The sequence below is a fragment of the Pezoporus flaviventris genome, unplaced genomic scaffold, assembly GCF_033815535.1.
Source record: "Pezoporus flaviventris isolate CSIRO_AGI_PZ_B2104156 unplaced genomic scaffold, CSIRO_AGI_Pfla_v1 ptg000056l, whole genome shotgun sequence".
In the NCBI taxonomy this organism is placed as follows: Eukaryota; Metazoa; Chordata; class Aves; order Psittaciformes; family Psittacidae; genus Pezoporus; species Pezoporus flaviventris.
In genome coordinates, this window is record NW_026892604.1 from 715,644 (window position 1) to 740,906 (window position 25,263).

At 40.6% G+C, this 25,263-nt stretch overlaps 1 protein-coding gene across 1 annotated transcript; it reads right to left on the reverse strand.

Annotated features, from left to right (window-relative positions):
* Positions 1 to 401: 401 nt before the first annotated feature.
* On the reverse strand, positions 402 to 25,247 carry VPS35 (VPS35 retromer complex component). The gene is made up of 17 exons (XM_061469331.1): positions 25,151 to 25,247; positions 17,919 to 18,017; positions 17,445 to 17,541; positions 16,581 to 16,704; positions 14,937 to 15,119; positions 13,660 to 13,873; positions 12,807 to 12,890; positions 12,223 to 12,332; positions 9,098 to 9,194; positions 8,859 to 9,007; positions 8,140 to 8,347; positions 7,476 to 7,631; positions 5,767 to 5,889; positions 4,631 to 4,810; positions 3,334 to 3,573; positions 2,519 to 2,662; positions 402 to 1,310 (listed from the first exon to the last, which is right to left on the reverse strand). The coding sequence occupies exons 1-17, from the start codon at positions 25,151 to 25,153 to the stop codon at positions 1,131 to 1,133; spliced, it is 2,391 nt and encodes a 796-aa protein (XP_061325315.1). The 5' UTR covers positions 25,154 to 25,247; the 3' UTR covers positions 402 to 1,130.
* Positions 25,248 to 25,263: the final 16 nt, after the last annotated feature.

Genomic DNA, 25,263 nt, shown 5'->3' on the forward strand with positions numbered 1-25,263 from the left:
TTTCAAAGCTTTCAGCAACTGGCATTAACTAACAGACCAGACCAGTTTTCAAAGGAGTTGCCATTGGCAATTGTTCTACCACTCTGTTTCCTGTGGCTTTTCATGTAATTGCCACTCATTACTCTAGCACAGACCTAGAATCCAGTAGGGTTTTCTACCCTCAAGAGATGTCATAAAAGCATTCTGAAATGTGAACACACATCATCTTGGCATCAGTTGGAAAAATACTGTGTTTGAATGATAAACTTCCACATCAGAAACACAGCAGCCTCCCAGCTTCTCCAGGTTAACTATGCTTTGCTTCTTCTGTCCCTATAGAACAGAAGTTCTTTTGGTTTTATCAAAAGGTTCAACATTAACATTGGATTCAACAGTGGGCTCTGAAGAGACATGAAACAACATGCGTTAATAGCAACTTTATTGTTTCACTGGTGCAAAATCATGATACTGAATAAACTTGTGTAATGTGTTTCCCCCTAAATTTACAGTAATGAAGGTTATACATATCTATATAGATTGCAATTTCTCTATTTTTATACTATTTGGAACAAAGTTATCTTGATAAATATACCCTGTGCACAGTATTGGTCCTCACTGAATGTCACAGAGCCTTAATATGCAAAATATAACTTCTGGTTTTGAATGTGGTGCTTTAAAATTCTCCAAACATGCATTAATATATTCTAGTTTTTAGGGAAAAATATTACACTTAGTCTTAACTTGCATTAAAAGAAAAGCACAAGCAGAATCTGACATACAATAATCCCAAAAATCTGATGCTCTGTATAAGGATCAGACATAGTTTCAGATGAGTCACTGCCAATTTAGAACTCTAGTGCTACAGAAGCAACAGTGAAAAAACAAGAAAATTCAGAACCTAAAGAACCTTACCATGTTACATGGATTTCAAAGAAAGTTTCAGCCATGCTAACTGACAAAACCTGCAGTTGCTGGTCCAACCTTTCAAATTGTTAAGAGTACCCCACGCAAGTGTTTGAAGTGTCAGACTGAACACACAAATGTTAACTTGACATTTCTGAAAGGCTCAACCTATAAATCTACCTTACAAAGAAAAACAAATAAACCATACGGTATGTAAATGAAAAGAAGTAAGTACAGTGTGTATCCTCCTAAAGAACAAGACCTTCATAAATTGGCCCCTCGGATTCTGGTGATTCCCTCCTCAGACGCAAGTGCTCCAGTGTGTTGTGAAAGTGTTTGTTAATTTGTTCTGTTTCTTCAGTAGACTCAAGGTTTGGGAGATCTTCTCTTATCTTCTGTATCAGCTGATTCAAAACCTGAATTGTCACCTACAGGAGAACATAAACAGAAGCCATCAGCAAGACCCGCATAGAAGTGCATTGACGTTGGCTTTAACAGACTTGTGTCTAAACTGTTTGTATTTGGACAGTTCTTAGAAATATTGGCAAGGCTGCATGCAGACAAACTGCTGGAGACAGCCTTCTCTTGCTTCTCATAGGGCTACTCTGATTTCAGAACTTTGTGGAAATTGCCCCCATGCCAGCAAATGTAACGAGTTTAATCAGTCATTAATCTGATAGATTTATGACTTTTACTACAGCATTTCTCTTATTCAACATAAATTGAAAAAGCTTTAAATAAAAAACCCAGATAATCAGATTGTCTGTGTGCTCTAATATAATCTGTTTCTTGTAGAAGTCAGCCAGGATGGTCATACCAGATTTAAAGTAGTTCTTAGTCACTAAGTCACTGCCTAGGAAAGCACATTTGCCTGGCGAGTCCTGCAATACACAGAACACCACTGAATCCAAAGGCTGTTTCTACATCTGCCAAGTGTTTTGAAATTCAAGATTTTATTTTCATCTCCATCAGATACTGCATCTCCTATGCTAGAACACTACAGCAGGAAGCCAGTTCAGTTGTTGTGAAGTCAGCAAATCCCTAAAATCTCTTTAGACATTCTTTCGGAAGTACAGGGTATTCATCAACATCTGCTTTTTCAAAAAGTTTACTTTTTACTGTTTACTAACAGCGAGTATATGCAACAATTATCCCAGATTGCAGATGCAGAATTTAAACAGGTACATGAGATGTCATTATCTGTTTCTCAAAACTAAAGCTTACACCAACCATATGATGCACTCAGCAGTGACCTTGAATCACTACCTGAAAGTAACGACTTTCTTTCCCTTATGGACATATTAAGTTATGTACCTGTAAAGTTAGATGAGCAAGTAGTAAAATTTCAAGTCCTAGTAAGTTTTAATCTAATAAATATTTCTGGTATCTAAGTCCCACAACATTTAAATTCATACATAGACAGAAAACGTTTGGTGTTTTCACCCATGTAAGAACGAAGCTTTATCCCAAATATTACTACCATATCCAGAATTTGCTACTCTTACTGCCAGAACTTGTGCCTCTTATAACTACAGAGCAAGCTGAAGACACATGATTTGGGGTATAAGCATGAATGAAGAGCTTAAAGAAATCCTCTTTTAAAAAGATGCAATAGAGAGAGTGCATTTCCACTCACTGCCTCATTTTCCTTTTCATAAAAGTAGATGTATCTGTTCAGAATTTCTATGAAAAGCTGGACTTGCAGAGAGGGGTCCATGCACTGATTTGCTATCTTCAGAGCCTTCTTTAGGCATTCCATCACTCTTTTTCCTCCATGAAGCTAGAAGGAAAAAAACAAAAGATTAGAAGATAAAACAACCTTAGGGAGCTCCAGTATCTCTTCCCTTGGCACATTTCCAGGTGGTCCACTACAAACAGAAAACTACACAAACTGCGCAAACAAGCTGTCATTGAAAGATTGACAGTTTAAGTCTTGTTAAATCAGGCAAAAACATGAACAGTTGTTGATAGCCCTTGATAATGAGATGAATGAACTCAATCTTGTAATATGTACACTAATGCATATTTTGAGAAACAGATTTCAAACACTGTTTTTCACAATTACAACAGTTTATGTCACCACCCCTGAAGAACACATAATTTTTTTTTTTTTACATTTAATTTCAATAATGCGTATCTTTAATTTGGAAGTTTAGTAGTTCACATGTAAGACATCTACAATAACAGACATGCAAAATGCAGACTCCAGTCTCCAACTCCTCTCCGAAGTTTGAATGGTACTTCCACCCTTAAAATTGAGTTGTCTCCATTTTGGTATGCATGCAGCTTGCACTGCAGTGCGATTTAGCAGCTTTATACATTAGAACACATTTCAACAAAGTCTGCATCACTAAGTGGTATATCTACTTCAAGTGCCTTCAGAAGAAAGGCAGAGCAAGGAGAAGGAAGGCAGAGGTAGGATGTGTTACACTGCTGTCCCTTTATTCTTACCTCCTCTCCGTTCTTGTCAGTATTTCGGCCAGACCAAAAGAGATGGGCACAAGTACTCACAGCCCGGCACTGGTCTGGCTTCTTAAGGAGCTTAGAGGCCGCCAATGCACACTGAGTCCTCAAAGGCTCGTGGTTCTCCTCACTGAAGCACTTCATCCTCTCAAATGTCCCGATTATCAAGGTGATTGCAGCCAGCTGTGCTTTTGAATCACTAATTTCATCTTCATACAGAGAGAAGGCCTAGTCAAAGGAGAAAGCAAGACTTAATCACTGCTTTAGAACACATCAGCAAAAAACCCCAAATCACACGTGCCAGTGACAAGGCAGTAAAGTGTCCAGTTTTACATTAGTTAAAAGCTTCAGGCAGGAAAACAGATCTTTCACTGAGAGTGTCAAAATTACGTTAAGTACACAGACTGGAAATAAATCTTCCACAAAATACTTAAGTGGTCATAGTAAACAAATGTGATTCTGCATATAACCTGAAGATTGAGTTTTTCCTCATTTCAAGCATCTGTTTGAATATGGAACCTCTTAACAATAGTAGTCCCTGAAGAGCATTTGGTTCTTTGAAACACACAGAACAGTAGAGCAAAGTTGAGAGGTAGGTCAGTAACCAGAGTAGGTAAAAATCATTGGCACTGCTGCTACATGGATGAAAAGCCTTGAGAGAAAATATGAGACTAAAAATCTTACGAATCTATGAATCATCTCAAATAGAAGGCATGTAACTGCCATGCTGCTCTCATCTTCAGAATTGTGCTATAAAAGCAACCGATACTAGACAGTGAGGAAAGGCTGAGGTTATCAGCCTCAAGAAAAAGGCTGAAGTGGATTTTCATGCTAGTTTATAATTGATTTCAATACAAGGATTTTAATTAGCAAAGCCTAGCATGACAGGTGTGAACAGTGCAAATTTTAGAGAACTTTCAAAGAGGGCTTGTGGTCAGGACAACACCTGCTTGACAGCAAGAGCTGTGACAGGCTTGGAAGCAGTGAAGGAGCATTTTTACGTTGAGAGAGCTGCACTCCTCCAGTGAGCCAACTATGCGACTAGGAGGCAGTACTGCAATATACCACATATTGTCAAACTGAGTATTCAAATCAGTAGCAATGGAGGTTAATTCCACAGCAGCCTGGGAAGCAAGAATTAAGATGAGGAGTTTCTACATAGTGGCATTAGCTGTCAATCATTTCAAGATATTTTAATTACACTGAATGGTTTAGTGTTCAGGAAACCTACCCAAGCCAAATTTAAGGTAGCACAGGACAGTGAGTGTAATAGTTGGACACTCACCTGGGACATGAATTCATAGGCCACGGTTTCATGATTCTCAAAGCCAATCTCTCCTGCAGCCAGTGCTCCTTGTAGGAAGAGACGGAGAGGCAGCTCTGCCAGCTCTGCTTTGATCAGAGCACTGATGGTCTGATGAGCAAATGAGAAGATCTTCTGGCATTTCTTTTCCCATTTGTCATCCTAGAGAAGAGGAACAAGCCAAAGCTTGAAGAAGACTATTGCTACAAAGAGAATCTGAATTGTAACAAGATCTGTCAAATGCTTGTCTGTTTTCTTCTGCGTGCCACACCAGGCACTTACTGAAGCAGTACTGAGTGCCCTAGCAGTACCGTGTTGACCTCAGTGTGCATTCACAAAAGTATTTCTTCCATTTACAAAAAGTTCACACCCATTTTTCCTACCAGCTCATAGAAACCTTCCTCACAAGTAACTGCAGTTACCACACCTATGCTTAGAACATAGCTAATGAGGCTTTTGCTCAGTTAAATGGAGTAAAATTCTATTCAGTCTGGAGCATCAATAAGGAAGGGAAGATAATTTTAAAACATTAATTTTGAGGAGTGTTTTAACAAACAGCATTTTAACTTATTTCCCCACAATATATCCTCCAAATAAGGGAAAGTAATATTTTAGCTAAGTATTTCAATCAGAAAGCATTAAAGGGCCAAGATGGACCAGTGATTGTTTTAGTGTGCACTTTTGCAACTACTGTGTGAGTTAAACTACAAAGAAACACTTGCTTTAGAAACATTAAAATAGCAGAGCTGCAGATTTAGAAGTTGATTAATTTCAATATCTGGATTTAAACTGGTTTCATGCCAGCACTTGCAGTGTCCCAGCTCTCTGGTCTCCCCAAATAAAAACACATCAGTCACCTTCATGAATAAACAACTAGCCAATTTCTGCTTCAGCATTCCTCAAGTGCTGAGGTAATTTAGTATGAATTGATAAAAATCCTCCATAAGTTAGAAAGCTCTTTACTTTTACCTCTAGTAAAAATCTGGCTCAAGAAAAAGCAAACAAAAACCTTAGCATTCTACATCAAGTTTTAGCACACAGACACAGCCAGACAAAATGCATTTTTAAGAAAGCCCAAAAGATGCAAGTACACAAGAGTTACCTAGAGGTCAGCTTACCACTTTGGAGTTCTCTTTGTAGCGAAAAGCAAGCTGGTATGCAGCAAAAACCAATGGTGGCAGTGTAAAACGAATACGTTGGTTCCCACCTGCACCAAAGTGCTTCCGGGCAGTGTTGAGGATCTAGAATAGAAGCACTGTAAGCTTACAGCACTCTTCAAAATGTGCGTTATTCATATCTATAACTTAGTCTGCACTCTATAGAATCAGAAAGACATGGTGGCAGCATCAGACAGTATTTTGGGAGGACTAGATACAAGTTGCTTTACTTGAATTAAATGTGTGCAGTCTGTATCATCTCCACAAACTTTTCTTGTACTATACTTATTGCAGATACATTTCAGACTGTGCAGGAAGATGGAAGTTGCCTGAGCTTAATCCAGCTTAATGACACCAGATACATTCTGTCCTCAACGCAATGGAAGCTACAAAAGGACTATTTTTCCCTACAGTAGCCTGTAAGAACATAAAAAAGTAAGAAGCCAAGTTTCATGAAACTGAACACACAAGTCCGTAAGGCATCTCATACTCTGAGAGAGACTATAGCACTACATTCTGATAGCCACACCTGCAACTGTTGCCACTTCCCCCTGCTTTTACGTTTTCATTATGCTCATTAATGCTGCTTTTATTGCATTTCTCAGTTTTAAGCACAAGCTGCACATACAACATGAACATGATACTCTGCCTTTTGCCCTTGTTCTCAATGAGTGGAGAGAGACTAATGAGCTCTCCTTGTTTGTACTCTTAGCTTCTCCGCTTCCCCTTATTTTGGGATTATTTCTATCCATTGATACAATCAGTCATGTATTCTCACAACCAGAATTCTTGGTAATAGCAAGAATCTCAGATATTGGAAATCATTCAATTCATTCAAGGCTAGCTAAACATTAAAATAACCTGACTCCCTTTCAAAGGGCACAACTCAAGATGTACCATATTTCACACTAAAACTTCAGAAACCAAATTTCAGGTAATTTCTACTAGAGATCAGAGTTTAAAAGCGAGATTTATTTTGTGTCAGAACAATGATGGCTAGGTTACTACAGCCAGGTTTTATTACCTTGCTGTCTAGTCACGGCAGTCCATTACCACTTTGAAACAAGCACTAGAAGTGAAGCTCAGTGTCCAACCCTACATACATTTCTAGGTTACCTGAATTGTAGTTACTAGAATTCATGTAAACAACATGAGTAAACAGAAATCTGTCATCACCCATTACTCACTTTATTAGACACTTTGGCTTGTAGTGCACTAAGGTGAATGAATTTGCATTTCAGACCTCTTCCATACAGAACACATAATTTAAAGTGAAATACTGTGAAAGAGTTATGAAAATCCCATAGTCCTGGATTTTTTCCTACTGTTCCTGTAATGCAGGAAAATCTGATACAAGCATTTGTGATGCTTATCCAAAAGTACAAACTAATACAGTTGCATCAAAACTGCCACCTTATGCTTTTAAGTCCTTATCTGCTTTTTCCAAATACAAACCATTTCATACTAGCATTAAACATGTCATACAATGTTCTCTACCAAATATGTAGCACCAGAGTAGTGATGCCCCAGTACTCTGTGATGTCCCAGCTACACACTGATGTCCCAGACACTACAGTGATGTCCCAGCTACACTGAAGTCTTGTACAGCAAATAAAGGAAGAACTGACAATTCAGGGAACACAAGCATTTCGAAGCACTGATGGCCATACCAGATACTGTTGGTCAGGGTCATCTGAACGCAAGAGATGAATAAATCTCCCCACAAGACTCTGCTCATCAGCAAAGTCTTCAGGGTCGGGATCTTCAGCAGGCTGATCTGGTTGATCCTGGATCAGTGTGGATACCAAATTCATGATAGCATCAACCTGTTAAAGGCAATAATAGCTCTGTTTAAACCAAAGCAGCCTATAAGCATAAGTTGAAGTGAACTGGTGGCATCTTCACAGCCATTCACAGAGCTGATGAAGCATGAGCAAAGTCTGAGTTGGTGATGCTTTAGAAGGTATTAGCCTTACTCCCTGAAGTACAGTCCCTCCTAGCACAAGTGGGACAGCATAGCAGCACAGAGGAAATTCAGATCCCAAAAGTACTATCCAGTCTTCCTCAGGTAATTTTAAGGGGGTTCAGGGTCTTCATTCAAACTTAACAGAAACAGTCTCTAGGATGAGGTTAGGTAAGATGTGCAAAGACAAGATACTTAAGAACATGGGTGGACGAATTATCATGTGGGATAAAGCTCTGCTACTAAGATGGGAAGACAGAGGTACGCCCACTAGGAAACAAAGCATGTCTTGCATGAAGTCTATGATTCTAAGTCACTCAGTATTTGTTTTCATATCATCAAACAGCAGTTCAAATTAACTTATGTCATACCTGTTCTTGGGATACAATTTCTGTGTTATAATCCAATACATTGCTAAGCACGTAACAACTCATGCTCTTCCTGGACTCATAATCAAAATATTCAAAGAGTGGGTGAAAATGTTTTAGTTTCAGAACTGTCAGGATGTTGTTGTAAGTATCAACAGGGATTTTCAAAAGTCTAGTCAGCTCCTTTGAAACAGCACTGCTTGTTGCAATACTAAAAAAAAACATGCAAAACATAAAATTAATTAATAGTTCACACATGCAGACAGATTTAAAGTCTGTTTCAAGACCAATTCTGATGTATAGCACAACATCTAAGCAACTTGCTGATACAGAGAAAGGAAAAGGTATCAAACCAACTTTTATCTTGCTCTTTAGGATGTACAGTGGAAAATGCACGGTTTAAGTTGCTGATGGCAGAAGCAGAGATTGTGGCTGTAAATTCAGCAAGGGGAGAACTCAACTGCTGTAAGGAATGAACAGATAACGACTACACACTGCTTGGCATACACATTGTGTACTGTAGAGTGGCACAGTAGGATTTATGCACACGTGAGCAAGTCCTGGTGAGTCAGCAGTGTATCATGATCCTTTATAGCTTGAAGAAAGGTGCTAATTTTACACATCAAAGCATGTTTGCTATTTTGCTAAATATGAAATGCAGAAGTCAAGATTTTGAAGTATTAATCACCACACCAAAGAGAATGCAGGAGATATTTACTTACTGTTCTAGATTAAGTTTGTTGAATATTTCCACGGTTGTCTCCAACACCTTATCAACATAGTCAACACGGTCTGGGTAGCATTTCATAGCCAAGTTAATGAGAGAAACTTGCAAAGACACCACATCCTCTGAGGGCATGTCCTGACGAGACTGAAATTTAAGACAGCACTGAGTGGATTAAAAAAAAGCACATAGCTTGCAAAACCATCCCAAAACTGCATGCAAGAACACCCAACATACCTGTATAACAGTAGCCACCTGCTGTGAAAATATGTCAAACAGTTTGATATCTGCTGGGATACCAGGTCCATCTTCACGATGTGCAAATAAAGCTAACCTGGTAACACATAAAGAAAAGCAGCTGGTCAGCGAAGTCTTTCAACTTCTCAGATGCAGGCGAGAAAGAGATACTGACAGGCAAAGCAAGTCTTTTGGTGTATTTGCAAGCTCTATTACAAGAAAAAAGAAAATTAATGGAAGTCAGAAATCTCAAGAGCAACTGAGCCTGGTAAATATCAGTCCTGGAAAAGTGCGTTAACAGAGATGGCGAGCTGAAGAAAGAGCAAGAAGGACGTTTCATTATCCCATGTTTTTCAGCTAGGAGCAAATATTCTGTTCTAGTAGAGAAAGAAATATTCTACTCAGCTGATGGAAGAGCAAATATCCTGCATCTATTCAGTGATATTACTGAAGTCAGATATCCAGTAGCATTCTCTGCTAAACAGTCTCTAGAGGAAAAACAGAAGAAATATGCTGACTTAACTATGCTTTGTCTCCAAAGACAGATCAACATGTTTGGTACTTCTGATGTTTGCAAAGAGCAAACTACAACGCAAATTTGAAGTGGAGAAGAATACTTTTTTTTTTTTTTTTTGGAGGGGGGGAGAACCAAAGCAAGAGATCACTATCCAGCACGCATCCAAAGGATGCTGTAGACCTGTCTCTATCTGTAATAAGAGAAAGTCACTCCAACCACCGTTTCTGCAAAAATCAGACACAACATAAGAAACACTACAGGAAGGCAAGCAACTTACCAAGGCTGCAACATAAAAAAAGCTCAGCATTGCTATCTTTACTTTCTAATTGCCAAGGGATTATTCTATACTGAATTAAAGAAAGACCAACATACTAAATACAAAAGTATTTAGGAAAACGCACCTGATTAAAATTTTTAAGTTATTAAACTTTAATTTTGAATGAACTTTGGGTCTGAAACAAAAAGGCAGGTAAGAAAAGGCTGAGGTACCAAGAAACTTCACTGCCAGTTAAAAACAGACATTGAACTACTACTGTATTTCATTAGGGTGGTAACAAGAAGACTTTCTAAAGCTAGGAACAATCACTGCTTTTTCTCAAAGGGACAAGGCAGCTTTTCTTGGCAACAGTTCAGAAGTTAAGGCCAGCACGCTACAAAGTATGATAAATTGCAGGCAGACAGCAGCATAATTAAAAGCTGTGAATGGCTGAGTAAGGCAAGAAAGATCCCAAAGCAGCAAGGCTATTTGCAGAAAGATTGCATAACAGGAAAGCCCCATGGGAATAGGGACTACAGCTTCACAAGCTTCCTCAGCAGTCACAGATGTTCAATTATCCTATACCAGCTGAAATAAAGATGAGAAATGCCAACAGGCACTACCTCTATGGGGCAGATTCGCACCTTAACTACACAATACTGAAACACACAACAATTGCTCCTAACAACTCCAATCTAAACACAAGAGCATCTTCCCTACATGCATGGGACAGATCCATCCCCCAATACCTGCAGTAACACTACAGTCAGAAGCACAACTTGCCATAGTACAAAGATGATGAACATCACACCACCATACTTTTACCTTGTCCTGTAGCCAAATGAGAAAGCTCTGGAAGACACTATTAGTGCCCCAACAAAACACAGTAGTGGTAAGTCTAGGAGGACAGCAGGCTCAGTCTTAAGTCAGTTGCTTGCTGTTGTTTTTAATAGTGAAAACTTACTGTGGAGGTAATACCAAAGCTGTTTAAGTCCTCTAAGTAGACATGACTGCAAAGCTACTTGAGAAAAACCTTGCAAGAATCACATTGCTATGCACTAATGTTAAGTAAGAAGCTAGCAAAAGGTTGTGACACCTGCTGAAAGCAGTCACAAGACAGTTTCAGAAATTACACTGTTACAGGCAATGCCTTTGCGATTTGGAGGTTTTGTGTTGGTTTTTTTTTTGTTGTGTTTTTTTTTTTTTTAAAAAGCTAACTAAATTGAGAAAACCCTCACAAAATCACAGCTGCAAAGTGTAGAAAACCAATGAATTCCTGTGAACATCTCTGGATGAAGGCAGAACTGCTTCTCTGCCAAGTGCACAAATACTGAAAGATACTCCAGTAAGACTGAAGTCCTTAACAAATAGATCTGATGTAACCTTAAGAAAACAAACTACAGATTTGTTTTTACTATAAGATCCTAAGTTATACCATTCATGCTTAATATATACCTGTTCCATCTTCAGACATTAGAGAAGACAAAGAAACAAAACCACAACTATACTCATTGTTGAATTCCAGTAGGACTCAAGATCCCTATAGCAACTGAAGTCCATATATTGGTACTTGGACCAAATACACAAAGGAACATACACTTGTGTGCAAACGCCAGGACAAAGCTTTTCTGAGGCTTCAAAAAGCCAGGAAAGTGCACTTCCTTTCCACACTACGAAAGTACAGGCATTCACTGATAATTTGTATTGCTTCCTTTCAGGATACAGATCAAAACTTCAGTTTGACCTTAAAGGTCTTTTCCAAACTAAATGATTCTATGATTCCTCCCCCATATCTGAATTCAGTGCAAGCAGTCTTAAGCTGTACCTCCACAAGAAAAACACTTCTGGGAGAACAGGCAGGAAGTTAGTGGTAAACTAAGAAATTAAGAATGTAGTTCCATTTCCTACTAGCTCTTTTATGAAGAGGTGTTATGTTATGCTCTTATCAAAACTGCAAGGTAAAGTATCCTTGATATGTGATTTAGCCATGAGGATTTTCAGGGTTTCAAGAGATACTTATGATCGATATGGCTGTCAAAGCAGAACACTGCTACCACTTCAGCTCAGAAACATGAAATTGGTTGATACTAAATGGGTTGTTTTCTGACTTAATCTGTTTACAAGTTTTAATCAGTCCTTAAAGCAGGTTTCGTTGGAAGCTGTAAAAGCAGAGTCCAGAGGGCAGAAGCTATGTTATTCACAGCCTTAATTACAGCTGATGGAAATACACAGAAACAGTGAAGTTACATGATACCAAAAATGGAAAATTTTCAAATGCTGGAAGAATTATCATCTCCTTGTGCACAACACAAACTTAATTTTGAGCCAGTTTCCACCCCCATGGTCACTCACCTGTCAATTAAAGCAATAATTATATTTTTCACATTCACATTTTGGTGCAGCTCAGCACAGGCTCTGAGAAATGGGTTCAGGGTTTGAAGGTGAAATTCATCTGGGAAAACCTAGTTTTAGATCAACAGTCATCATTAGTTACCAAAAAAATACATCAAATTAAATTTGCCAATTGTTACACAGCAGTAAAATGCAACAGAGTAATTCTAAGGCAGACAGCCACACAGTAAATATGGACTGGCCTACCAGTGCTTTAGAGCTCCCCAAGCTGACCATGACTGGGTAAATGCATGAAGCAAGAGGTGCAAGACAAACAGGTTACTTGAGGGACCAGCTATCTATTATAATTCATACTGCAGGCACTGCAGCTCAGATGTTTACAAGCTTCTGCAGCAGAAGGAGCACAAAATCAATTCATTTCCACTTTGCTCATCTGTTAAAAAATATGGGATAAGGCACTAGGTAAGAGTAAGAATGATGAAGTTTTCCATTTCATGAGAAGAGGTGAAAGCCTGAATCTGACTAAAAATAAAGGAATAAGTGTCCCTGTGTCCCATCACTGAAATTGAATTTAAGCAGCTCACCTGTATGATACACTCCATGAGGTACTCCTGAGCTAAAGCATCTCTACAGTTTACAACTTGCTCCAATATTCCAGAAAGAACAATCTGGAATAGGAGAAAGAGTTTTGCAGTGATTTGACAATTACTTTCTAAGTTTATATTCAGACTTGCACATTTAATCCAAGCAGACCAGTACTTCTAACATTTCTCAAATTTTTCCTTACTTTCTGATAAAAAGTCCCAGTTTTCAGCAGTTCCATCCTTCAGAAGAAAAAAAAAAAATATATCTCCTGGTCTCAGATATCTGTCCCTTTCATACATGGTACAATCTGCAAACTGATTTAGAATATCAGAGCTACTAGCTTTGCTGGCACATACTACTACTCGGTCTCAGCAGCACTGCTTAAAAATATTTTTTTAGAAGCTATATGGTAGAACTTTCAAAGGACAAACTTCTAAATAATGTATTTGCTTGACTATCATTTCATGCAGTAACAGTTCTCTTGAATGCTTTGGGAAGCATAGCTTTGTTTAAGTAGTAAAGTCTACCACAGAACTTTGTATGCGATACACATCCCTTCAAATCAACTCATTCGATAAGTAAAATGGGAATTAAGAAGGAAAGTTTTAAAACTTCTTATCAACATTACACACAAACTTAAATGAAAAATGCATGAGTCATCCTCAGCCTCACAACATGTTAACACAGCTTTATTAGCCTTCAGAACTTTTACTCAGGTGAAGAGTTTGAGAAGCACCAGGATTACTGAACTTTCAGCATAGCCGTAACACTTCAAGCTGCCTATCTGAAAGTCCAAACTGGTTTCATTTGGAAAAAGTAAAAAAAGTCAAAAAGCAAGGACAGACATCCTACCTGCTTGTATCGCTCCACATTGACACCTTCCAACTGACTGAGGCGAACCAGGTTTGTTCCCACTAGGATCCTGAGTTCCTGCCTTTCTCGCTCCCTTTTCTCTCTGTCCCGACTATGGCCCTGGTGTTGCATTCTCACCCAAAGTTTGTTCATTTCAGCAAAGTTCAGCAGCACAAAATCCATTGAATCACTAATGTCTCCAGTGGTTTCTTCACTGCAATTGAGGACAGGTTAGGAAAAGGAAGTGTGTCAGAGGTATTCATCCCTCCCATCTGGTGAACATCCCATTTTAAGCAGGTAAGAGGGTACAGAAGTGTATAGTGGGCTCGTAAGAAAGTTTCATACCCTCTCTTGTGAGAAACCTTAGTTCTGAAAGAGAATTCTGTTCAGTTTAAGCCCAGGCAGTAACTCAGAACCATGCAGCCACTTGCTCACTCCCCCTCTACTTCCCTCCCCACCAGCTCCAAAAGGAATGGCGAAGAGAACTGACAGAATGTAAATTCCACAGGTTGAGATAAGAACAGTCCAGTAACTAAGGTATAACACAAACCACTACTGCTACCGCCAATAATAATAATGATAAGGGGAATAACAAGGGGAGAGAATACAAAACTAAAAGGGGAAAACAGTAAGTGATGCACAATGCAATTGCTCACCACCTGCTAAACAATCCTGAGCCCAACCTGAGCAGTGATCTGGGCCTCCTGAGTAGCTCCCCCCAGTTTCTATACTGGGCATGACCTGCTGTGGTATGGAATACCCCTTTGGCTACTTTGGGTCACCTGTCCTGTCTCTGCTTCCTCCCAGCTTCTCATGCCCCTCCTCACTGGCAGAGCATGAGACTGAAAAGTCTTGATCAGAGTAAGCAACACTTAACAACTAAAAACACTGGTGTGCTCTCAGTATTGTTCTCAGACTAGAGCTGAAAACACAGCACTACACCAGCTACTAGGAAGGAGAAAAATAACTGCTACAGCTAAACACAGGTTCATACCCTGTGTTGTGAGAAACCTTAAATCTGAAAGAGAATTCTTATGTTTATGTTTAAAACAATTTTTTAAAAATTCTTCCCTGTGAGGGTGCTGAGGCCCTGGCACAGGGTGCCCAGAGAAGCTGTGGCTGCCCCATCCCTGGCAGTATTCAAGGCCAGCTTGGACATAGGGGCTTGGAGCAAGCTGCTCTAGTGGGAGGTGTCTCTGCCCATGGCAGGGGACTGGAACTGGATGAGCTTTAGGGTCCCTTCCCATCCAAATCAGTCTGGAATTCTATGATCTTACTCTGCTTGCTCGCCTTCATCTGGTAAGATATTCCTGGTACACTGCAGGAGATAGTTCCTAAGAAAGAGGCCTCTAAGAGGATGCTGTACTCCACGGCACATCTCCACCAGGTCTTTCAAAATATCTTTCCTGGACTGTGGAAATGACTTGACATAGACAACACCCACTGTTATCAGGAGATATCTGCAAAAGGCACAGAATCAAACAATAAATTATAAATAACAACATACTTAAAGGTAACAGTTCCTTTCTTCCCTCCTGGCAGTATTACCAAAGCACAGAAAGCAATACAACATCATCTAGGTCCCATAATTTTGCACATTAAATTAGCTTTCAACTCCTGTTTTCCTCTTCCAGAGAGCACAGAAAGTCTGAATAGCCACCTGGCCTCATCACAACACTTCATACATTGAATCTTTAAATGCTTAGCATACATCAAGTTCTGAATGCTCTCAGATTAGCTTGTCTATACTTCCAGCACCCCACTAAACTGGAAAACATCTCCAACACATATAGATAAGTAATCTGTTATGGTGAAGCAGTTAAGCCTCTTTCACACTTTAGTCTAGCAGGAGAGGTGCTATGCTCTTCAGAAATCCCCAGGCCTGTACTCATTCTTTCAGCATCTCTTTATTAAGTGAAAGGTAGAAGGGACATGCAAGACACAAAGGACTCATGCTTCAGTGTACTGGAGTCCCCTTCGCTTAAGAGAAAAAACTCACAACATTCAGGACTTTCACACATTCTGTTTAGAGGCCTCAAGCCTCTGACACCTCTGTCTCCTGCATGGATGTGCACAGAACCTTCATGAAAGCACCAGAAATGGTCATGAGGGATAGTAAGAGTCAATATCAAGCAGGCAAGAAGACAACTCAAATGATTATGCAGAGGGGTAAAGACATCATGGTAGTGATTAGCCAAACTCCAGAAACTGCATGAGGATGCAGCCTTGTTATCTCCAAAGCCTCTTCCTGGCATGAACATAATGTCAGGAGTTAATAAAACTGCATTACCAAACAAAATCCGAGTCCTAAGTCTGACTATCTAGATCTACTCCAGCCCAGTGGTAATATATTTAAAGATAAGCCTTCCAATATCATCTCTAGCATGCTAACACCAAAAGCACATATTCAGAACCACAAAGCTTTTTAAAATTAAGTCACAGAAATTTTCGGCTTCCTTCTCACATTTCTTATCCTCCAAGAAACAAACAGTTATGAAGCACCTGCTCTGTGTGAGAATCTAAGACTTGGATCCTCAGGTACAAGTTCATTAACAGATAATTGAAAATGTTAATAAATGTGTAATCAATCTTAGTGATCAGAAAGTGATACTTTTGTGGTACTAATCTTCCATTAGTACTGTGGTACTCATCTTCCACTGACCAGCTCTTTACTCAAAAGCCAACTTTTTTCCAGTATCAATGTGCTTCCATCTTGGTCATGTGCAAAACAACACACCAGCAGGAAGAACTGACCTTCTAAAGCTGCGCTCCTGGCCTAAATCTCAGAAGTCTCACAGCAATCCTCTCTTAAGATATGCAGAAATACTGCTCACCATTGCAAACAGAGTCAATCATTATCTGCACCGAGAGTCCGACCACTACTGACTACTTTTAACACACGGTAACATATACACACTTACAGTCTTGGAATAATATTTCCAGCGTACTGTACTAGCTCATAAAGGTCTGCCACTTTCCTTCCTTTGGCAAATTCATCTGTCAGGTAGACTTCCAAGTAGTGCAGCTCATCAGAAATTGCCATGTCTTTCTCATAGTTAAGGATTTTAATTTAAAATATCTACAACAGATTTACACACTAATTTGCTCATTCACACCAAAAAGGAAAGATGCTGTACCAAGTACAACCATGCCCAAGTAGGCAGTACTTCTGAAACAATAATCACTATTGGGATAAACATGCAGAACTAACCCCAAGCCTTCAACTGTCAGTTTTAGCATATTAGAAAAGGGAAAAAAACCCTAAGTCAAAAGAGCAAGCAAATGAATGTGACTGAATAGAGTATCTAGAGTAACTGCATACTATGTCTTTAGAAGAACATCATCCATCCATATTCACATTCTGTTCCTAAGTCACATAAATTTCTTCAGATACCACAGTATGCACAAGTAAACACACTGAGGTACTACATGTGATTAGAAGCTAATAATATAATGAAGGGCAAAAAATAAGTTGGTTTTACAGATTTTTGGGGTAGCATAGTGCAAGCAGAGTTGTTTTACAGAGCTGATATTTTTTATGGAACTAGACTACTGAAAGCTCCCAAAAGAAGACAGAAAATATATGGAAGACTTATACCAAAGGGAAAAGACAAATTTACACAGTGAGCAAATACGTGTATCTTCTCCTACAATATATTCAGGTAACTAAATACTGAGGAAAAAAAGTGCTAGTAAATATGAGATAGACAAGCTCCATTGTACCAAAAAAGCAGATGAACATTTCACTCAGCACTTCAACTATTTATTTCCTTTTCAAAGGATACAGAGCTCATAATAGCTCTTTGGAGATAACATAGAAGTCCGCAGCTCACCAAGCATGTTGGAAGCATGTTTCAGAGCATCCATGAGCTTGTTTTTGTCCTGTAGAAGAAGAAAGAGAGAATACTCTGTAAGAAATACTAGGCAACCACAGTATTTTAGAAAGCTACACTTTCAGCCTTTTAAAAAAGCAGATGGAGGATACATGCTGCCAGCAGACCACTGTTAAGAATTCTTCTTTTCCTACTTCTTGCTCAACACCATCACCCTACTGAAAGCCACAGTTTATTAGGCTTCATATAACTTAGACTTATGATGCATTTAATCACCTGGCACCACATGATATAAGGCAAACTTCTAATCTACCACCTATATATACTTGGGTTACTTCTCTTCACAGTACTGGAGATTAGTATTGATTTACTGGTTTACTCCAAGCAGACAAGAAGCTTCATTGCATTTTAAAATCACACTCTTACCAAGCATCTCTTCATCTGGAAAGACTGCACCTTCACAGCCTGTATGGCTTCATCCAGGAGTTTTTCCTGTTCATCCTGAGGAGATTGCTGTGTTATTGGCTGGAAGGAAACAAAAAACAACCAACAATAAAACAAACAAAACCAAACAGAACTCAGTAATTTTCATGAAGCTGTTTATGACTTGATTCAAACCAGATTCCTGCAGTTTAGAATACAGTGCAAGTGACACTGCAGTGTAACCACTCAAGAGTTATCAAACAGCTGTGTGATATGTAAGTGAGAGATCTCCCAGGACTTCACAAAAACCTCAGGTCAGGGGTGAGACTGGTTATGAGTAGCCTGTGAACACCATTGCTTCTTGGAGTCCACAGCCAAGAGGAGAGAACAGGGTCAACTTTTCCCTTCTAACATTTAGAGGTCAGGAATCCAGTGCAAGATCTGACAAGAAAAATCTTCAAGAGAATGCAGACATCACTATGCTGAGAGGAAGCACTGTTACTTCTTTACACAGAGTTTCAAAGCGAAGCCCAGACTGCACACATTGCAAGTGCGCAGATGCTTTCCTGTACTCACAATTCTCAATTATCTGCTGTCTGAGCCACAGGACTCTATTAAGGACAAGCTTCAGATAAGCAAAGGATAAAAGTACAGCCAGTGCTTTCTGGAAGGTAGAAGTGACTTACAAAAGGCAACAGAAAACTGAAGAGAAGCAACAACTCTTCATGTCTGCTACCAATCCCAGTGATGTCCTCCTCTTAACTCTCCTCAAAGGCCTTCAACATCTTTTGCCTTCCAAGGATCATATTGCAATTCTTTATGATTCAGACAGTATCCTCTTTTTCACTATATCTCAGTAACAAGCTAGTAGGCTATGAGCTACATCATCCTAACATTCTTAAAGCTAGTATCCTCAGTACCAACTCCCTCCACACAGCCCCCAAGTGCAGTCCCCATAAATGTCTTCTGAGCACTGAGGTTAAAACTGAGGTTTTCATTAAAATAAAGAGGTTTTAACTTATCAGAACTTCCAGGTTATAGAGCACTGCAGTCTCAGTACACCCCTGTTTTCTCCCATACTTAATTACATTCTTGTTCTGCAATTGGAATCTCCCTAAAGAGACACAGACAGTATTTCCCCCTTGCTCTCTCCATATCCTTTTCTACATACAGATTGCCTCCATCACACCCAAATAGGCAGTGAAACTGCCCTTGAAGGTTTTCTATCACCCAGCTAGACAAAACCAAGGCTGAACCAACATTCATGATAATCCTCCTTCAAGGAGGAAGTTATAGGAGATAAAGGTTCGTTCCAACCAACACTTCCATGACTCAGTGTGCCTCAGTAATATTCAAACCATGCACAATAACTAATTAACAAGTCTATTTAGTCAACAGAAAAAGCCACTTATATTAATTAGAGTGACTGCATGTCTTACAAAGCTCTCTGTAATTAATAAAGTGCAGCTCTTTCAAGAAAGAATTTAAGCATAAGGCAACAGTAGCATCCATGGCTAGATGACCCTACTTCCCAGGCCATTCAGTAGGTACAAACTCTTAGAAAACCTCCATCTGTGAAGCAAGAAATGTTCTGCCAGCAAACGTCACTGCAATTCCTAAGTTTTATTTATTCCACAACAGATTGGAATTTTAAGGAACAGAAGATGACAGTGCTGGAATGGTGTGCAACAATATCAAAACATCTTGTAACAGACTTGCTGAATTATGCCTATGACAGAACATTTGTCACACTCTACCATCTCCTGAACCTAGCACTAGTGTTTTAGAGGAGATACATCACTACTGAGTATCATATGCTGTAACCACATCAGATATCTCTATGTTACAGCACAGCCAGAAACAGCACAGTAACACTGACACTAACCATAACTGCCCATGTTCCCTTTTTCTAATGGGCATTAAGCTTACACAGTCACCAGTCCTGCTGCGCCATCCTTAGCTGTCCACAGGGCTCAGTAGGGCTGGGAAATCTGTTTAGGCTGTAAACCATCAAATAAGCCAGAAGACTAGTCCAGCTGATCCATAGTTTACCGTTCATGCTACAACCACATAAAACATTGCAAGAAGGACTGTGAGAAGGCAGCCTTTTGAGGCCAACACCAAGTTAAAGCATTTATTGAAACCCTGGTTTGCTACAGCCCCAAGAAGTAGTTGGCAGAGTACACATGCATCACTTTCCTTAGTTTTGGTGTGAAAAACACTGGTTAAAGCATAACGGCTACTATGAGTTTGACACTATGCTTTACATGATACCACTCTTTCACGGACACCCCCTTGTCATGGGGAAAGAGCTTGCGTGCCCTTGTGAGGCTGGGAGCTATGCTGGTGGTGGCTTATGCCTCCGGTAGGGTCTCCCATGCTAGACAGGTCTCAACTGAAGGGTCAGACATAGCGTGTCCATGGGCAGGATGGGCTCGCTAGCCTTCAGGCAACCATCCTAGGAGAAGGACACCACCTTTTTCAAACCCGAGCAGATGGAGCTCGTATAGCCCTGTAAGGCCACCCATCTAAGAGAAGGACACTCTAAACAAACCTATGACCCAGGGACTTTGCTGTCACCATCCAAGCTCGCTAGCCCCTGGCAGATAAACCTCAGGTGTAAAGGGTGGGGCCAGTTCTGTGTGCGTTGTGCCTCACCTAAAATATCCACTGCACAGGCCCTAAGGGTTTACCCACATGATACCAATAATAATCTCACCAGAAACATCTAACTGAAGATATATACTTTCTTACGCAACTTTAACCACTGCCTTTTACCAACAGCTAGGGAACTATTGGAGTTTCAGAGTCTTGCTTTCAGACCTAGCTTTCACATTTATACTGAACCAGCCAGCTTTGTATCAAATTCTGCCTGCATCAACAGAAGCCATTTCCATTTCTGCTCTAAATCTGAGCAGCAAGGTCCCACGCTGTATTCAACGCTGGGACTATACAAAGTACATGACTGAATTCATTGACAAGCATTTCCACAATACCACAAGCGATCAATTTTTTTCTTCTGTATCTCTTCAAGATTAAGACTAAAATCACACTTGTATTTGTTTCAGTATAACAACTGAGAAGGTGACTGGTCTAAACAAAGATGTCTGTACTACAGGGTATTGTACTTCATGTCTAAAGAAGGTGGTATTGGCATCGTACAGTCACACAGGTCGTGAGATAACCTACCACTGCCACCAGCATATAAAAGAAGCAGTCTAAAGTGGTGTTTGTAATAGCTTCACTTCTATATGAAAACATCTTAACAGCAGCAACACCGAACAAGTTCTAACTCTTTCTTAGGTTTCAAAGTTTGAGTGTTTATCAGCTTACCTTTTTCTTTTCTACTTCAGAAAGCAAGCTACTTTCAGATTCAGAATGACAGAGATTTCCACACACGGTTATTATCAACTGTCACACAAGATCATATCAAGATACACAAACCCTGATAACATGCACCTGAAGTTTGAGGAAGCTGTGGCAAAAAACAGCTGCAGGAAAGAAAACACACATTAAAATCCTACCAACCACACTTAGCAGGGCACACACCAAACTGGAAACTAGTTCTTTTGTCAGGTACAATGTTGAATAAAGCTGTTTACGTTCTCTATCTTCCACTTTAAATTAGGAACCTAATAACAAAACCTGGCATTTTCAAGTGCTATTTTATCAAAACAATGCAAATGTGCTGTGGAGTCCTATGCCAACCTACAAACAAGAATCTGGAACATAAGCTTTTGAAGCAGATTTTGACACTGGAGAAAAGCAGCAGTACTTCATAATTACAGCACAGAATGTTCTGGCTTGTCAACAACATATACAGTAAGGCATAAACTCCTGCATGAACACAAGATAAGCAAATTACAGGCTTTTAGAAATGCCTGAGCCTTACCCCTATTAGATATACTGCAAATGTTGAAAAAAAAAGACTTGATGTAAACACAATTTTCTGCTTTACTTGCTCCCTAACCTTTTTTCCTCTGAGAAAAGGTTTAAACCATGACAAGTGACAAGAACAGAGAACTGCATCATTAGCTGCACCATCAGCAGCTCTTGAGAAGAGCTGGTTTTTGGTGTGTGCTGTGTGAGGGGTTTTGTCCCTTTCAGGTTTGTTTCTTTGTTGTTTAGGTTTGTGGTTTGGTTTTAATTTTGGGTTTTTTGTTTCTTTGCTTGTTCGTTTGTTTTATGTTTTTTTTTTTTAATAAAGGCTGGTGATCTGCAAGTTGCCTTGGACTTTGAAAACAAGATTTTTTTTTTTTTTAAACCCAAACTAGCCTGGGAGGAGTCTACTGCATGGCTGATCAGAGTGGCCAATACAAGCTATTTTGCAGGTAACAATTAGAAAAGTGTATTATCACAGCAGCAAACATAATTCTGGACCACACCTTTCTTCGTAATAGCTTTAACATACATAACATTCTTCAACACACAAAGTAAATATTACACCTATTGTGTAGAATTTTCTTATTTTCTAATAGCTCCTTGGGAAGACTTCATAAACTCCATACTTAGTTTCACACTTGATTTAGCTGCACTCTGTAGATAGTTATTATTTTGAGTCAATGTGTGACTAGTTACAATGCTCATTTCACTTACAAATCTGGTAACTTTCAGTACTCAAGAGAAAGAATTACATAGTATTGAAATACAGCAGAATTCATGGCAAGCTTATCGAGCCTACCAAAAAGCCTGAATTCTGGCTATACTGGTATGTTAAGTTGGATACAGAGTACCAATAAAACAAGTGGAAGGTTTTGCTTCTGTTCCATTCTAAAGCGCATTTTCATCTAATCTCCAAATAATTAAATACCTTTCTTTAGATAACTCATGTGCTCACATCCTGTTCCACGCATGATTTTTCCTTCTGTTTACTCACATGCTTTTGATTAGTACCTGCAAGATGCTGCACCTGGGTCAGGGTAATCCCAGGCGCAGCTACAGGTTGGGCAGAGAAATGATTCAGAGCAGCCCTGTGGAGAAGGACTTGGGGGTGGTGGCTGATGAGAAACTTAACATGAGCCAGCTTCAGTGGGCTCACAGCCCAGAAACCAACTGTGTGCTGGGCTGCATCAAAAGGAGCGTGACCAGCTTCGACCAGGTCGAAGGAGGTGATCCTGCCCCTCTACTCTGCTCTCGTGAGACCTCACTTGGAGTACTGTGTACAGTTCTGGTGTCCTCAACATAAGAAAGGACATGGAACTGTTGAAACAAGTTCAGAGGAGGGCCATGAGGATGATTAGGGACTGGAGCACCTCCCGTATGAAGATAGGCTGAGAAAGCTGGGGCTGTTCAGCCTGGAGAACAGAAGCTGCGTGGAGACCTCAAAGTAGCAGAAGATGCTGGAAAGCGACTCTTCATCAGAGACTGTAGTGACAGGACAAGAGGTGATGGGTTCAAACTTAAACAGAGGAAGCTCAGGTTAGACATAAGGAAGAAGTTCTTTACTCTAAGGGTGGTGAGGCACTGGAATGGGTTGCCCAAGGAAGTTGTGAACGCTCCATTCCTGGCAGTTTTCAAGGCCAGGTTGGACGGAGTCTTGATGACGTAGTTTAGTGAGAGGTGTTCCCGCCCATGGCAGGGGGATTGAAACTAGATGATCTTAAGGTCCTTTCCAACCCTAACTTTTTTATGATTCTATGATTCCACAATGAATGAAATTTATCCAAAGTTTTTCTGCCTCCTCCTAGCTGGATATATTAGGACTACTACCAACCAGTCACCCTTGAGTTATTTCAAATGAACACTACCCAAGACAGAAGATGGGTTAGCTGCAGAAGCAGATCAGGACAGCTGTCAGCCTACAGATGAAACCTTGGTGCACACAAGGCAATTCTGTAAAAATCGCTGAGCTGCCTGGAAGTCACCGAAAATGCATAAGCATTTTATATCACATGGAAGCATTACTCTTCAATACTGAAGGCAACTCCACAACTTTATATATATAGGAGCTCAAAGATGAACCAGAGAGAAGAAAACATTTTTCACATGTTTAAACTGCTACTTACTGCCACAGGAAGCCACAAGACATTAACAAGAATCAAGGGGCTGGACTTTGCATTCAGGGGTTGGTCAAGAACAGCCAGCGCCCTCTTAAAATCAGTCTTGCTAAAGGTACTTAAGCATCTACGTAGATTTAGCATTTCACATCACCTAGTTTATTTTTTTCCATTCATCTCTCAAGTAACATTCAGGTTTTGTCCCCTCTACCTCTAGAGGATGTAGTATTAAACTGATAACAGCATATACATAACTTGAAGAAGAAAGTTTGTTCCAAAAGCCTAAGAACTGTGCAATTCCTGCTTTATAAAGCTTGCACTTACTTTCTCCCCCACCGTCTACATACTATTGCTACTGTTTATACTCTGCACTTAGGTCAATTAACATGCTGTGATAGTTACAGCAAGTGCTGCTTAAAGTTTGATTGATTATTAAATGCTGCAGAAGACACATTAAACAGGCAGACCTTCAGTTTTAGCAGGAAACTTGGCTGCCCCCTTATTTTTACTGGAAGCTGAAAAGCATTTCTCAATAAAAGCTATTTCCATACTGAAATTTCAGGTTTGCCTCTCTAATAAACACCATCATGTGCTCCAGAAGCTCTATGGAGATGGCCTCAGCAACGCAAAGCCACCTTCTCTGCAGGAACGGAAAAGATATTCGCTAGGACAGTCTGAAACAGCAGCCTTGGAGGGTCGGGAGAGGAACTGCCTCGGGGGGAGGCTGCGACGCGGGCAAGAGGAACAAGTCTGCCAGCGCTGGAGAGGACATAGCCGGCAGGAGCAGCATGCTACACCACACAACTCGGCCATAGGTGCAGCAGCGATTCCCCAGCCAACACACCGACCTCCCCTGCGGCCCACGAGAGAACTCGGTGCGGCCCAGCACGGCAGTGACGGCTCTGACCCGCGGTGGTGGGCCGCAGGCAGCCGTCACCACGGCGCGTACTGCTACCGCGGGCATCGCAGGCCCAGCCATCAACTCAGCCTTGCCCGGCCCGGCCGGCAGCCTCCGGGCCGAACTCCGGTCCCCGTACCCGGCCAGGAGCGCCCTCACGGCCACCGGGCGCGGCCGCTGACGGCTCTCCCCAGCAGGAGCCCCCGGGTGCAGCCGACCCCGAGCAGACGGGCCTGTCCCTCGGGCACCGGCGGGCGTGGGCCCGACCCTTCCCACTCGTACACACGGCAGCGACCGCGCCGCACCCAGTGCCCCCCCCCACCAGCCCCGCCGCCCCTCACCATGGTCGCGCCGCCGCCTCAGACCACCCCAGCCAGCAGCACCCCGCAGAGCCGCGCACCGTCATGTGACTGTACAGCCCCACCCCGCCCTTCCCATTGGTTCTCTCCGAGGA

Excerpts from the sequence above, each read along its gene's own strand:
- VPS35 (XM_061469331.1), bottom strand. Across the intron at positions 16,705-17,444 it reads AAAGAGCTATTATGAGCTCT|ACATGGCAATTTCTGATGAG; the intron begins GTATCCTTTGAA and ends ACTATGAGAAAG. Across the intron at positions 12,333-12,806 it reads TCATGGAGTGTATCATACAG|GTTTTCCCAGATGAATTTCA; the intron begins GTGAGCTGCTTA and ends ATCTAAAACTAG.